General features: G+C 48.9%; 1 protein-coding gene across 1 annotated transcript in view; it reads left to right on the top strand.

The window, feature by feature from the left end:
* The first annotated feature begins 6,699 nt into the window (after positions 1-6,699).
* The window catches only part of GNB5 (G protein subunit beta 5), a 60,625-nt gene continuing 51,252 nt past the window's right edge, over positions 6,700-16,072 (top strand). The window contains exon 1 of the mRNA XM_016928250.4: positions 6,700-7,362. Coding sequence (XP_016783739.2) covers positions 6,990-7,362 — 373 coding nt within the window. The 5' untranslated portion in view covers positions 6,700-6,989. The remainder of the gene's footprint in view (positions 7,363-16,072) is intronic.

Below are 16,072 nucleotides of genomic sequence, written 5' to 3'. Positions count from 1 at the left end.
AGGCCCTTTTTTGTTAACTCACCTTTTGTGACAAAACCATGCAGCTTGACCATGCTAGCTTGGAAATAGGGTTCCAAAGTGTGTATTCATGCTACTTACAGACTCAGCTCTGCCGCTGACCTTGAACTTGTTTAATCCCCCTGCTTTTCCTCAGCTGTAACACAGATGTCCTGCCTCCCTCCCAGGGAGAGGCGAGGGCTGGGCACTCTGTGGCAGTTGGTAGCTGGTTTCCTTGTGAGCTGTTGTCCCTAAGGGATGCCCTGTACACCTTTGTTGCCCAGAGGTCTCTGGAACTGTGCTGACTGCCCCTTTGCTGTAAGAGCTCAGCCCAACTCATGAGCCCCCATTATCTCTCCAGCCCCAGGGTGGGCTCCACATGGCAGACGTTCCTCATCAGAAATGTCCCCAACTGTCACCTCCCCCATAAATGCATCCCTCTCAGATTTGACTCTGTTGAAATGTTCAGACCAGCGCCCCCAATTATCTTTATGTTCAGGGGTTCATTTCTTTGAATCTTGACGGGGCTCACTCTAGAACACCTACCAAATTGACAGGGCCACACTGGCTGCTCCCTTCCCCCTTAACCGCTTTGTCCTCATCTCCAGCAATGGCAACATAACCCCTCGGTCTCCCAAAGAAATCTAGGCCACAGCACCCACATCTCCCTCTCCTCAACTCCACATGCCAAATCCAGCTCCTCCTCTCTTTCCTAAGCATAGTCCAAGTCCATCCCACTACATTGCTTTGTGGGCCTAAAAGGAAGAGGCTGTAGCACAAACCAAGACTTAAGGAGTTTACTTGAGCCAAAGTGAGGACAGATTCCTGGAAGGCCCAGACCCAAGTAACCTTGGACATTATCTCTGTTTGGCCTTTGTTACAAGCAGTTTTTTAAAAAAGGCAAAAAAGAGGGACCGGGAGTGGGCTGATACAAAGTTGTTAGGAATTCTCATTAGTTTACAGAAATAACATTGATTAGTGACTGGTTATACATTGTTACACTACAGGGTATGGGTTATAGTGTCCAGTGTGGCATTATTAGGTTATTTTTTAGCTACTTGTGCCAATAGCAAGCAGTTTCAAGAGATGAGGCCAGGTGTGGTGGCTCATGTCTAATCCCAGCACTTCGGGAAGCCGAGGTGGGTGGATAACTTGAGGTAAGGAGTTTGAGACCAGCCTGGCCAACATGGTGAAACCCTGCCTCTACTAAAAATACAAAAATTAGCCTGGCATGGTGTCTTATGCCTGTAATCCCAACTACTTGGGAGGCTGAGACAGGAAAATCGCTTAAACCCGGGAGAACGAGGTTGCAGTGAGCCAAGATTGTGCCACTGCACTCCAGCCTGGGAGACAGAGAGATACTGTCCCAAATAATAATAATAAATAATAATAATAATAAAAAGATGAATACACAGCTCAAAGTGGGGACTAGAACGTTATTGCTGTCTCATTTTCATGATTCTCTGGGCCTGATAATTCAAAAGGGCTTGCATTCCTCAGATAAAAGTTACTTTCTCACCTTTAGTCCATGACTTCCTCGCGTCTTGTCTGAACCGTTGCCATAGGCTCCTCTTATGCTTTCTTTGGCATCCCCAGCCTCACCCTGCCCCTACCCATGTCCCTCCTTCCCAAGGCAGCCACTGTTCCCGCTATTGCTGCCACTCAGGGCAGCATGACCTCGCTGGCACACTCCCTGTATTACCGACCTTGAGCTAAGTGCTTTACGCACTGACTCTTATCATTCTCTTGACAACCCCAGAAGGGTAGATTTTAAGATCTCCACTTGACAGATTAGCAAAACCAAGCTTCAGAGAGGTCAGCTAACTAGCCTCAGTGGTGGGCCGGGACCAGGCAGCCAGAGCCTGTCCCTGTAACCACTAGATGCTTGTGCTGCCTCCCTGCAGCGGCCTGGGCCTGTCTGTTGACTTCCTTGTGAACAGGCAGGGACCCTGGGTCTTTGGCTGTCAAATGTTTAATAAGTGAGTGCTTGCCTTGCACGGAACCCACACCACACTTACTCAGGCCCCTGGCTTTGGTTGGGGTCAGGCTCCATCATTTGCTGACCCTTATCTTTAAAAGTTCACCCTGAGGGGAGGAATGTTTTTAAAAGTTTTAAGTTATAGCATCCATTACAAAAACATTTTCCATTGTGAAACCCCACAGAATTGATATTGTGCTGCAAGGATCAATCCTGACTGACACAGGTCTGCCAGCTGCCAAAAAACTGGTTAAACGTGTTAAGTTCAGAAAACCTATTGTCTGATGCTTTCTCACTGATTAAATGAGTTGTATTGTCCCAGCATGTTGTAATAGTTGAAAGGTTATAAATTAACTGCATATACTCTATCCCACATGTAGACGTCTGAATAGCTACCACGGTACAAGCAAGAAGAGATTTTAGAAAGTTAAAACCATTGGCTTTTCTCACACCCCCTCCCTTCTTTTCACTTTTTTTCAGCTTTATCTTGGGTAAAAGATGTGTGATCAGACCTTTCTCATTAATGTATTTGGCTCATGTGACAAATGTTTCAAACAACGAGCTCTGAGACCAGTTTTCAAGAAGTCTCAACAACTCAGCTACTGTTCAACATGTGCAGAAATTGTAAGTGCCACTTAAAATTCAGTTATCTGTCTTAAAACAGTCAAGCGAGGGTCCTGTGACAGATGAGATGCCATAGAATCAGTTTATATAACACACACTTTTCAGTATGCCTGGGCTTGGTGAGGCAGTATAGTACAGAGGTTCAGGGTGTGGACTCTGGTGTCTGACTGCCTGGGTCCAAATCCTATTGATGTTCCTAGTTATTGGTGTGCAAGGAGGTTCTCACCTCTCTCCTGAAGCCTGTTTTCCCATCTGCAAATAGGAATGCTAATAGCACCTACATCATAAGAGTTTTATGATGATCAAATGATTTCATTTGATAACTTATTTTAAATAGTACCCAGCAAGGAAAGTACTCAATGAATGTTTTAGCTTCTATTATTTCTTAGGGCTAATACTTTTTTCTTCTGACTTCTACAAGTCTGCTTGGCAGGCAATCAAGCTAAAAGAGAAGCTGGCAAATAAACAGTCTAGGAGCATCTTTCCAAGGACCGGTCCCAGTGGTGTGTAGGTCCAGCTCTAATGAAGATGGAATCTCACAGGGCCTCAGTAGTGAGCAAAATTCAGCTCAGAAGTACTCCTTGGGCCTAAGCCTTCAACAAAGACTAGGAATGGAATACAAATCCTGGAATTTTTCAAAGTACACAAAATCAAGTCCTCACCAGAGGTGGCTGTGCACAGGCTTCAGATCTTGCAGCAAAAATGCCCACAGCATCACTGAAGCCCTAAGAATTAGTCCTATCTCTCAGAATTTGCAAAGCTGCGCTCAATAGTGCAGCTGAGCAGAGCCCCCACTTGGTGAAAAGTGGTAAAGCACTCCTCCTGAAAAGCCCAGTAGGAAATCCCCACATATTTAAAAAAACAACAACAAAATCATAATACAACCAAAGAGAGGAAAGATGACTTTTACATTTTATCCAACTGAAAAAGAAAAGGCACTTTTTATCCTCCTGATTCCATTGTAACCCCTGACCATGATTACATTAAAAATTATTCCCTTAAAGCAAATAGCAAGTAAACAGCCCAGGGTGGCATAAAAAGGCTTTGATACAGCATAGCAATTTGGATATGTCTTCAGCCTAGGTGTAGTGGGCTTCTACCTGTAGTATATTTCTACAGTCTGCGTTCTAACTTGGCCCTGCAAATTGTAGAACTGAGGACATTTAGTTCTTAAAAATAAACCTGCTTTCTGGGGGCCTTACCCGCCCCCATTATTTATTAATCTAACTCTTCTGCTTTTTAAACAACTTCCTCTGCAGGTGGAATAAGCCCAAGAATCCCAGATTTTGAGTCCTCTGTGGCACACAGGTTCTCCCTAGCACAGGGGCCATGCCTGGAGATACTTTTCTAGGGAATAGTTGCCAGCTAGCGCTACTATTAGGTTGGTGCAAAAGTAATTGCGGTTTTTGCCATTGCTTTCAATTGAAGCAGTGGCACGATCTCGGCTCACTGCAACCTCTGACTCCAGGGTTCAAGCGATTCTCGTGCCTCAGCCTCCTGAGTAGCTGAGGTTACAGGCACAAACCACTATGCCTGGCTAATTTTTGTATTTTTAGTAGAGAGAGGGTTTCACCATGTTGGCCAGACTGGTTTTGAACTCCTGACCTCAGGTGATACACTCACCTTGGCCTCCCAAAGTGTTGGGATTACAGGTGTGAACCACTGCGCCCGGCCCACACAATCTTACTTAATTCTCATAACAATTCTCATTGCTTTCAATTGAAAGCAATGGCAAAAACCACAATTACTTTAATACAATCTCTACTCTCTACTTGGGGGTTCCCAAATATTCAGACAGCATCATTCAGCTGAAGAGACATCCAGTGACTGACAGCTGGCCTTTCATCCAACTGTTTGGGATTATGTAGACACAGTCCCCATTGGGCCCTTTTTGTGAATAGGAGTGACCCTTTATCTCAACCACTGTGGAATGTAGCTGACCTCAACTTTTCTGATATCCAGCTTCCTCAGTGGGAGTTAACACCAAAATACAAGAAGTACTTGGAAAACTGCCTAACCATTAAAAGTCTGATGGCCTCATCTCTAGATAGTTGACTCTCCAGGTTGGAGGCTGTTCGAGGTTTATTTTACACAAAGAACCCCCAGAAGAGGGCACACACCAGTGAGAAGTACCACGTGCCTCAGGTCTTCACAGCCAGGAGGACCTTGAACCACACACACATCCTGCAACGGTCCAAACAGAGCCAGCCTAAGGAGGTGATGAGATGAGGCTGCCTTGCCTGGGCCCCCTGAGATGGCCCTTGTGAGAAGAATCCCCCATGACCCAGTGTCTCATTTAAATTACCTCATGTGAACTGCTCAAGCATATCAGGCAGCCTCAGTAATAATAACAGATGCATACTGTGTGCCACGCACTGCTCTCTCCGAATGCCATACAGAGTCTGAAGGAGGTGTTGTCCCCCATTCACAGATGAGGAGCCTGAGGCACCGACAAGTAAATCCCTCAGGCCACAGAGCAGAGCCAGGATTTGCCCCCAGGCAGTCAGATCTAGATAGAGCCTGTGCTCTTAACCTTTTGCTCTACAAACTCTGAAACAGGTGTAATATTTTTGCTTTTATATATTCTTATCTTATACTTAATAATTGTATTTATATATTTATTCATTTATAAACATGTTTGTTATACGTTTATATTTTTAACATAGTTTATACAGATTTATATATTTTATATATATTTTTATACATCCATTTAATAAACTAGCATTAACTGAGCACCTACCATATGCAAGTACTATGGTAAATATCTAAATACTAAGGAACAGCGACAAGTAAACCTATTATTATACGGATGGGAACGGAAAAGAGAACTAGCAGTGAATAAGCATCTGCTATGTACGGAGAAGTCTGCTAAAGTCTTCACCCACACTATCTTACCTTTTTTTGTTTTGTTTTTGTTTTTGTTTTTGTTTTGAGTCTTGCTCTGTTGCCCAGGCTGGAGTGCAGTGGCACGATCTCGGCTCACTGCAACCTCTGACTCCAGGGTTCAAGCGATTCTCGTGCCTCAGCCTCCTGAGTAGCTGAGGTTACAGGCACGTACCACCACGCCTGACTAATTTTTGTATTTTTAGTAGAGAGAGGGTTTCATCATGTTGGCCAGGCTGGTTTGGAACTCCTGACCTCAGGTGATACACCCACCTTGGCCTCCCGAAGTGTTGGGATTACAGGTGTGAACCACCGCACCCGGCCCACACCATCTTACTTAATTCCCATAACAATCCTATGAAGCAGATCCTATGAAGAAGCTTTTCCAGGTAAGGAAACGGAGGATCCCAGACTCTAACCTGCAAACAACTATGTACAGATTAATATCGAGTACCTTCAACTTTTTTCAGATAGAGAAGGCCCGGGACAGCAAGTGGAGGCTGGCTTCTCTGGGAGGGAGCAGGTACAGAGAGGTGGGGACAGCACCCAAGATTCTGCTTGGTGATGTTCTCGCAGCATCTGTAACTTTGATCTGCCTTCTCATTCTCTGCACAAACGCATGCAAGATCACATAGGAGGGAAAAAGGAGAAGGCTTGAGTTGGATCATCCACACCAAAGTCCAGAGCACTAGGGAGCCAGCCTGTCTGGGTCCAAATCCTGTCTCTCCCTCTTTCTTGGAGCATGCCCCCTGAGCAATTACTCAGTCTTTCTGTGCCCCAGTTTCCTCTTCTGTAAAGTGGGAATAAGTGTGCCCATTCAAGTTGACTCCTGTGAGGATTAAACAAGTGCGAATTAAAGCACTTAGAACAGTGCCTCTCACACTTCAGGCGCTTGCGGCGAGGGGATGCTTCAGTCTGACAGAAGTCACTAAACGTGCATCCTGGCAGAACTGTGCCAGCCCTTCATTCTAAAGGGCAGGAGGTGGCCTCAGAAGTGAGAGGTCCGAGATGCCTGGGCGTGGGCTCAGAAGCCCCAGGTCTGAGCCTGCGCGCCCACTTGACCCACCGCCATCTCCTTTTGCCGCCCCCAGGCCAGGGACCTGATTCCTGCGTGAAGAAAAGAGAAAATAAGGGTGGGCCTCCTAATGCCGCAGAGACTCCGTCTGAGAACCCAGCAACTAGTTTTATTTTTGTATATTTAGATCAACAAACGAAGAGGGTTTCCGGTTCCTTGTTGCGGGAGCACCGTAGCCAAGCCTCGTAGCCGTCTCCTCTCCCGTCCTCTCTCTGCCTGCAGGAGCCACGGGCCCGCAGCCCGCAATCAAGTCCCACAGAGCGGAGATCTGCACGAGAGGCTTGGGGATGGGAGGGCCATGTCGCGGGGGCCTCACCGGTCTCCCCAGAAGCGGGGAGTCCCGAGTTGGAATCCCGGCTTGGCCCTTCCCTCTGTGTGCGTCCTCGGGCAAATCACCCAGCATCCCTAAGCCTCAGTTTGCCCGCTGGTAAAATGGGCGTCACACTCCCTGCCTCTCCCGGAGGAGAGAGGCTGACGCGGACATCGCACCAGGCACTGCGCCAGAGCGCGCGCCCAGGTGCGGGGGTCTTGGGGCTCAGGCGCAGCAGCCGGGCCCGCAGCTGCTGGCGTCATCGCGGAGGGCGGGGCCGCGGGGCGGTGCTCTGGGCCGGGGACGGCTGCTGGAGCGGCGCCCGCCGCGGCTCAGCGCATTCCCGCTCTCCGCTTCCCTCTCCGCTGCGTCCCCGCGCGAAGATGGCAACCGAGGGGCTGCACGAGAACGAGACGCTGGCGTCGCTGAAGAGCGAGGCCGAGAGCCTCAAGGGCAAGCTGGAGGAGGAGCGAGCCAAGCTGCACGATGTGGAGCGTGAGTGCGGGCCGGGAGGCGGGCGGGGCAAGCCGGACCGGCTCGCCACTTCCCGGGCGGGGACGGCGGGGGCGGTGGGGGCGGTCGTGGCTGCGACGGGAGCCAGGCCCGCGCCACCGCCCGGGCGCAGGGCCCCGGGGCCTGGGCGCGCAGGTGAGGCGCGGGTAGCGGTCCCGATCCCCGGGGCGCGCGGGGGTGGGGCCCTCGGAGGGTCCGGGCACCTGGCCGACCCCCGCCGCCAGCTAGCGGAGGACCGCGGGACTAGCTACCCTCATCACCTGCCTGGAAGCTGCGAACTGATCGCGTTCTTGCCCCTCCCATGCGGAGGGCAGGGGGTGGGGTGTCGGTGGTGACGAGCGAGCGCGGCGAGCCCGTGTAGGCGCGGCCTAGGAGAGACTCCTGTTTTGTTTTTTAATGACCGTCTGGCTTTCTCCATCACTGTTGTATCTTTTCTCAGTTTTGCTTTTATGAGACTGCCATTTCAAAGCTCATTTTTCCAACCTCTCCCCTATCCTTGGGGCAGGGAGCTGGATGACGGGGAGAGAAGGGAAACGGAGGAGCTCACTAAATTCAACCGTTCAGTTCGTTTAAGGCTGTTTAAAAAGCTTTTGGATCGATGTGGTGGATTGGCATAAAAAAGCCATAGCAATCTTAAACTTGCATTCTTCACCACCACCACCGTAATTCAGAACTGGCTCTGTGATTTTTATGAGTGAGCGATTAAATAGCCAGGTTCAGCGGCTCTTGGCCAAAACAGCGTTCCTTTACTTTGTCAGAGGGCTCCTCCTCAGCAGAGCTTGGGCTGGGGGCCAGGCTTGGGGAAGTGGTCGTATCTGCTCACTTTTGAGCTCTGAGGGTGGCATCTCCCCTTTGCTGAGCACCTCCCACGGTGCCCTCCTGCACACCTTGACGTTGTTCTCCTGCCATTCCTAATCGATGCCACCTTTTACATTCTATTTGGAATGGAAAAATGGGGTTCGTGCTAGGGCCTTTACCTTTTGATCTCTGAAGATCACTTAAGAGAAGTGGATGACCTGGATCTAGCGTGTGCTGTGCTTTCCTAGGGGTCTTCTTTAAATAGGAGGCACTCTAAGCTTAGAAATCCTGTCCAGCAATCACTAACTGTAAACCCCAAATAATGTGGTTATGCAAATTGAGAGTTACTTTTCTTACATAACAAGAGCAAAGGTGGATGATCACCTGCTGTTGTTCAGCTGCACCATGCACCCCTCACCAAGGGACCCAGGCTCCTTCTGCCTTTCTTCTCCACACCTTAGAGCAGTGGCATTTGCCCCATGATTATAATATGATTGCCGCAGCTCCAAACATCACTTCTGTATCCAAGGCAGGAAGAAGGGGGAATATGGACACCAATCTCTCTTTGCTCCCTATCAAGAAAGCAAAGCAAAAGTTTTCCCAGAAATCCTTCTCCCAGTTTGAGACCAGCCTGGCCAACATGGTGAAAAGTATTCATAGGTCATCCAATTTCTCCATTTGACAGATGAGGAAACTGAGGCACAAAGAATTAAAGGACTTACCGAAGGTCCCCTGCTAAGTGTTGGGACCCGGATTCCCCCCAGGCAATCAGAGTGCCAGCTCAGGCTCACTTCAGATTATTTTCGCCAAACCCGTTTTGAGCTTCATGCAGAGGGCGTTCTCCAGAAACTCACTTATTCAGTAGTGCAGGCTGCATGCCTGGATATTTTCAGGTTTTCTGTGAATTTGTAAGTTGCCTTAAGACAGAGAGCAGAGATGCAGCTTTTCAATAGGGAACCTCAGGGGGCAAATGTAGTCAATCCAAAAGAAGAAACTTTTTGTTGTCCTGCCAAGAGTGTGGTGCCCTCAAAAGCTAGGGCCAGATTTTAGACTCACAGTGGAAGGGTCTATCCCTACCTGCATATGTCAGAATTTGTGAGCTGGAAAGACCAGAAGTCATGTGGTTGTGTCCCTCTTGATTCCCCTGCAGCTTCCAGACCACTCCTCTTCTACCCCGCATAAAGCCTTTGCTCCTTGAAGGTTCTTATCACTGTATTGACCTCTTCCCCTTTGACATGTCTCCTGATCTCCCAGCCAGGTTCTCTCATTTCTCTACTTTTCTTTTTTTTTTTTTTTTTTTTTTTTTTTTTGACACGGAGTCTCCCTCTGTCACCCAGGCTGGAGTACAATGGCGCAGTCTTGGCTTACTGCAACCTCCACCTCCCAGGTTCAAGTGTTTCTCCTGCCTCAGCCTCCCAAGTAGCTGGGACTATAGGCATGTGCCACCACACCCAAGTAATTTTTGTATTTTTAGTAGGCTTCACCATGTTGGCCAGGCTGGTCTCGAACTCCTGACCTCAAGTGATCTGCCCGCCTGAGCCTCCAAAAGTACTGGGATTACAGGTGTGAGCCACCGCACTCAGCCATTCTTTTCTTTATTCATCTTTATTTTTAAGAGACAGGGTCTCGGCCCGACAGGGTGGCTCACGCCTGTAATCCCAGCACTTTGGGAGGCCAAGGCGGGTGGATCATGAGGTCAGGAGATTGAGACCATCCTGGCCAACATGGTGAAACCCCGTCTCTACTAAAAATACAAAAATTAGTTGGGCATGGTGGCAGGTGCCTGTAATCTCAGCTACTTGGGAGGCTGAGGCAGGAGAATAGTTTAAACCAGGGAGTTGGAGGTTGCAGTGAGCCGAGATCTTGCCACTGCACTCCAGCCTGGTGAAGCGAGACTCTGTCTCAAAAAAAAAAGAGAGAGACAGAGTTTCAGTCTGTCACCCAGGCTGGAGTGGAGTGGAGTTATAGCTCACTGCAGCTTCAACTTCCTGGGCTCAAGCAGTCCTCCTGCCTCAGCCTCCTAGGTAACTGGGACTACAGACACGTACTACCACACCTGGCTACTTTTGTTTCAAAATTCTTCGTAGGGACAGGGTCTCATTATGTTGCCCAGACGTGTCTTGAACGCCTGGCCTCAAGTGATCCTCCTGCCTTGGCCTCCTAAAGTGCTGGGATTACAGGCATGAGCCACTGTACGCCTAGCCAGGTTCTCTCACTTCTTAAGGACTTTGGCGCTTCTTAGAACTGTGGCTTGAGTCTTCCTCTTGCCCCTAAGCCCTGCCCCATCCTGTGAGATGACGTGTGGGCCCCCCACCTTTGCAGCCCCTGCTGCGCACATGCCTGGGTTCTTGTCAGCACTCAGGACTGCTCCTCTTCCCACATCTCCAATCGCTGCCTCCACCTCCAAGCATAGTCTCTCCCTGGGGAGATCTCCTTCCTCCAGAATCCCAGCTCTCCTCTCCTCCAGTCTCTCAGCCCCTTCCTTTCTTCTCTTCCTTCAGTATCCAGTGTTGAGACTTTGGCCACCATTTCAGCAACAATCTTGCCAAGCAATCCAAATTTCCTTGTCCTTCTGTCTCTTCATAGGAGCTGCCTGGCAGAACCTCAGCCTGGATGAATCGGCTGTCCCCCCTCTCTCTCTTGTGCCTGCAGCTGAACATCAGATGCTGCTGTAGAAGTGGCACACGGGAGGCTCGCTGAGACCACTGTCAATCCCACAGTTACTAGTTCACCAAGGCTCTCAGAGCTGGCTGGAGTTTCTCCGGTCAGCTATTCACAGTGAAAATTTTAGACTCTCTCTATGTGGCATGGGTCTCTGACTCCTCTCTTTCCACCTGGACTCCTTCTCCACAGAAAATGGAAGCTCTAAACTGATCCCTTAATGTCACACTTCCAAACCCACCTCCACATGCACTGACCTCAAACCTGTCCCTGTCCTGGCTTTGTCAGTTCCCTCCTACCACCAGGCTTGAGATCCCATCATCTCCAGCCTTCAGTCACCTTGACCTAGCAGTTATTCCTGTCTCCTCCTCTGTTGACATGTATGCACACCCAAGCCTGTCACTCATTCAACACATTCTGCCGGCCCATTGTATGTCAGGCACTGTTCTCAGCCCTGGGGGATACTGCAGTGAACAAGTCAGACCAGCATCCCTCCCTGGCAGAGCTTCCATTCCAGTGTGGGAGTCAGAGGACAAATGAGTAATACGGGTGACATGCTAGATGACACGTATTAGAGAGAAAAGAACTAAAGCAGACAGCGGGAAATGAGGTGTTGGGGAGCAGAAGCTTTAGAGAAGGTGGCCCAGGGAAGCCTCATTGAGGAGGGCCTTTGAATCCAGACCTGAAGGAAGAGAACCAGCACCACGACTACCATCCGGAGAGCAAACTTCAAGCAAAAGGAGGAGCTAGGCAGAGGCCCCAGGAGGGGGTGTGTTTGGTGTATCTGATGTATCTGAGGAAGAGTGAGGAGGCAGGTGTGTCTGGAGGGGAGTATGCGGGGCAGAGTCCAGCTGCAGGTTATGCTGGGAGCTCATGCAGGACCCCATGGGTGCAGTGAAGATTTGGGCTCTTACTCCCAGTGAGTTGGGAAACCCTTGGAGGGTTTTGAGAGAGAGGATGGATCTGATTGCTTTACTGGGCTCACTCTGCCTGCCATGTTTTGTGGCAGAACAAGACAGCTTGAGGGAGGGAAATGAAGTGTGAGAGGTAAGTGACCTGGGGTAAGAGTTCTTGACAAATGTCTCTTTCCCTCTTATCAGAGAGCCTGCCTTGCGTGCCACTTGCCAGCTCCTAATGGAAGTTACAGCTGAAGGTGGAAGAGCGAGAGATGATTTCTGAGCTTGTCTTGGTCCCGTAGTTGACCCTGCAGCCGCTCTTACCTTACCCCAGCCCAGACTCCCCCAGCTCCTTCCTAAGTGTGTTTGTCCCTTGGCACTCAGGTGGGAAAGGAAGGAAAGGATGCTGATGAGTTTTACTTGTGGAAGTATAAGCTAGAGCCCTGCCAGGTGCAAACAACAGTGCTGTCATTTTTCCCTGTATGAAGGAAAGTGGTATCATCCCCATCTGTGCGATGAGCGAGCAGGCTTAGCAAAGTCGAATAATTCCTTCAGGGTCATGCAGCTGGTTAGTGGTTGGGCCAGGATTCAGTTTAGGAATGATGCAGCTTTCTTTGCAGGGCTCCCCATTGAGCAAGTGGCTGAGAGCCTGGGGGAAGGTGGGAAGGGTCTGGTGAGGCTGGGGAGGACCATAAACTGAATCTGTTCACTCCCCAGAGCAGGGGCTGGCAGCATGCACTTTCCTGTATCTCTTATGGTGACTGGCAGCCCCTTAGTTAACAGATCTGTTTTTGTTTGTTTGTTTGTTTTGTTTTGTTTTTTTGAGATGGAGTCTGGCTCTGTTGCCCAGGCTGGAGTGCAATGGCATGATCTCAGCTCGCTACAACCTCCACCTCCTGGGTTCAAGCAGTTCTCCTGCCTCAGCCTCCTGAGTAGCTGGGATTACAGGCACATGCCATCACACCTGGCTAATTTTTGTATTTTTAGTAGAGACAGGGTTTCACTGTGTTAACCAGGCTGGTCTCGAACTCCTGACCTTGTGATCCATCCACCTTGGCCTCCCAAAGTGCTGGGATTACAGGTGTGACCCACTGCGCCTGGCCGTTTTTTGTTTGTTTGTTTGTTTGTTTGTTTTTTGAGACGGAGTCTCACTCTGTTGCCCAGGCTAGAGTCCAGTGGCACAATCTCAGCTCACTGTAAGTTCCACCACCCAGGTTCAAGCGATTCTCCTGCCTCAGCCTCCCAAGTAGCTGAGACTACAGGCATGTGCCACCATGCCTGGCTAATTTTTGTATTTTTAGTGGAGACCAGGTTTCACCATGTTGGACAGGCTGTTCTTGAACTCCTGACCTCAGGTGATCTGCCCGCCTCAGCCTCCCAAAGTGCTGGGATTACAGGCGTGAGCTAATGTGCCTGGCCTGACAGATTTGTTTCTGACACACACAGGCCTTGTTTCTTGCCCAGCTGAGATTCCCAGTCCCTGCTTCGTGATGACCTCTGCAGATACTTCCCATTTTGGAATCCAAGGATGGTTTCCTGTGAATTGGGAATGTGTGGCCAGACACATGAGTTTTATAGTACCAAATTAGGGTATGCGGCTGACACCAGAGGGGTATGGTTTATTCCCCAGAGCAACATGTGTTAGATGCCTGTACATTTTTGCATTTTAGTGTTGCTATATAGGTGGCCCAGTAGCCTCTGCCCTAGTCAGGGAGACCCCTTTAGGCTATCAGCTAAGGTAATCAACTCATCCCAGTTTGCCTGGGACCCTAGGTATGTGTGTTTGTTTGTTTGTTTGTTTTTGAGACAGAGTCTTGCTCTGTTACCCAGGCTGGAGTGCGGTGGCACGATCTCGGCTCGCTGCAACCTCCGCATTCCAGGTTCAAGCAATTCTCCTCCCTCGGCCCCACTAGTAGCAGGCGCACACCATCTCGCCCAGCTAATTTTTGTATTTTTAGGAGAGATGGGGTTTCGCTTTGTTGGCCAAGCTGGTCTCGAACTCCTGACTTTAGGTGATCCACCCGCCTCGGCCTCCCAAAGTTCTGGGATTACAGGCGTGTGCCACCGTGCCTAGCCAGACCCTAGGTTTTAAAATGGAAAGTCCTGCACCCCAGGAGCCCCTGCGGTCCTAGGCAAACCAGGATAGTTGTTACCTCCTATTGGCTTGGACTTGCCCAAATTCTTGCCTTAAGGTCAACACATTAAAATTGTATAGCATAAACTTTGAGGAAAAAATGGTTTCCTCTCTTCAGACACTGAGTTCTTCACCTCCATCCCTTTGGCCCTCATCCCCAAGCCAGACCCTTGGCCAACATTAAATATAGGAAGTATTAATAGCTTATATGGGTCCTCTGATGGGAAGCCAGCTCACATCAAACTCCACAGCCCCAAGCCCCATTTTCCCCTTCCTCCCACAGAGCTTCTTGCTTCTCCCCAGAGCTTTCTCCTTGTCACTTTCTGCTTATCTTCTACCACAGGCGAGTACTCCCTCGCTTGATTCCAAGGCATTTTAGAATCATATGGTTACAGTGTGCATTCATTTCTGATTGCTACTGTACAAATTTCCACAAACTTAGTGGCTTGCAATAACATACATTTGTTTTCTTATAGTGCTGGAGGTCTATAATCGGTGACTAAAATGGGTGGGCAGGTCCTTCTGGAAGCTTTAGGGGAGAATCCATTTCTTGCTTTTTCCAGCTTCTTGGGGCTGCCCATGTTCTTGGCCCAAGGCTCACGTGATTCTGAGCACTGCTTCTGTGGTCACCTCTCTCTCTGACTCTAACCCACCTGCTCCCTCTTATTAGGATCCATGTGATTATGTTGGGCCCACCTGAATAATCCAGGATAATCTCCCCATCTCAAGATCCTTAACTTAATCACATCTAGAAAGTCCCTTTTGCCATAAGATAGCATCGCCACTGGTTCTGGGGATTAGGATGTGGATACCTTTGGGGGCCATTATTTAGCCTATCACACAGCTCTTAGATCAGGAGGGTTCCCCTGCTTCAGCTTCAGTCTTCCAGCACAAAACATTTCCTTCTCTTCCTAACAGCCCTGTCCCTTATAGATGAAAAAGCAGCTGAGATCCAGGGAGGGGTGAAGGGATTTCCCTAAGATTTTGTAGCTACTCTAATGTTGAATAGGGAGTAGAGAAGATTCAAGCTCCCAGGACAGCTGTCCTCCTCACCATGCTAGACCTTCTCTTAGAAAGTTGAGATTTGCCAACAGTCTCCCTAACTGACCTAGTTCCATCTACCTCTTCCACTTCACCTTGGATCGGTCTATGCTTTGCTCACTGTCACCAGTCACACTGGCCATCTTGGTGAGCTTCAGACCATCAAGCTTGTTCTTGCCTTCAGCCTTCAGACATGTTGTATTCTCTCTTCTGGAATGTTCTCCCACTTCTTTGCATAGTTTACTTCATATATTCTGTCTCGGTTCATATTCCACCTCCTCAGAGGCACCTTCCCTTATTATAAAAAGCAGTAAATGTGCTGGGCACAGTGGCTCACGCCTGTAATCCCAGCACTTTGGGAGGCAGAGGCAGGTGGATCACTTGAGCCCAGGAGATCAAGACCAGCCTGGGCAGCATGGAGACTCCTTAATCTAAAATGGCCATGTCTGTCCCAACTTCCTACAATTTCAGCTCCCTTTCATTGTTCACTTCATCACTCTCTAAAATTACTTTCATTCATTTATTCTTTGTTGACTGATTGATGATTGGTTGATTTTATGTCTCCCTTACTAGAATGTAAGTACCTTGGCAGCAGGTACTTTATTTGTATCATTTACTGTGGATCACCCTCCTACAACAGTGAGCTAGGCTAAGTAAATATTTATCAAATGAAAAAAAACAGATTGGCATTGAAAAGAAGGAAAAGTAAATCCACGTATGAAAAGGTGCCGATTTTTTTTATTCAGTAAAAGAAAATAAAAAGCAAAGTGCCAAACAGTATATATAACATGATCTTAATAAACAAGAGGTGCTTGTATATGCAGTAAATGTCTGGAAGGATACACAAGGAACTTGTTATCGCTAGAGAGGGGTATGGAAAGTGAAGGTGCTTTTCATTTTATACCCATCTATACATTTACTGTTTTTGAGCCAGGTTCTCACTCTGTCACACAGGCTGGAGTACAGTGGCCCGATCATGGTTCACTGCTGCCTCAAACTCCTGGCTACCTCAGCCTCTCAAGTAGCTGGGACTACAGGTGTGTGCCACCACACCTGGCTAATTTTTGCATTTTTTTGTAGAGACGAGGTTTCTCCATGTTGCCCAGGCTGGTCTTGATCTCCTGGGCTCAAGCGATCCACCTGCCTCTGCCTCCCAAAGTGC

The sequence above is a fragment of the Pan troglodytes genome, chromosome 16 (assembly GCF_028858775.2).
Source record: "Pan troglodytes isolate AG18354 chromosome 16, NHGRI_mPanTro3-v2.0_pri, whole genome shotgun sequence".
Taxonomy (NCBI): domain Eukaryota; kingdom Metazoa; phylum Chordata; class Mammalia; order Primates; family Hominidae; genus Pan; species Pan troglodytes.
The sequence above is the reverse complement of the archived record's forward strand: the minus strand, read 5'-3'. Positions and strand labels throughout refer to the sequence as shown.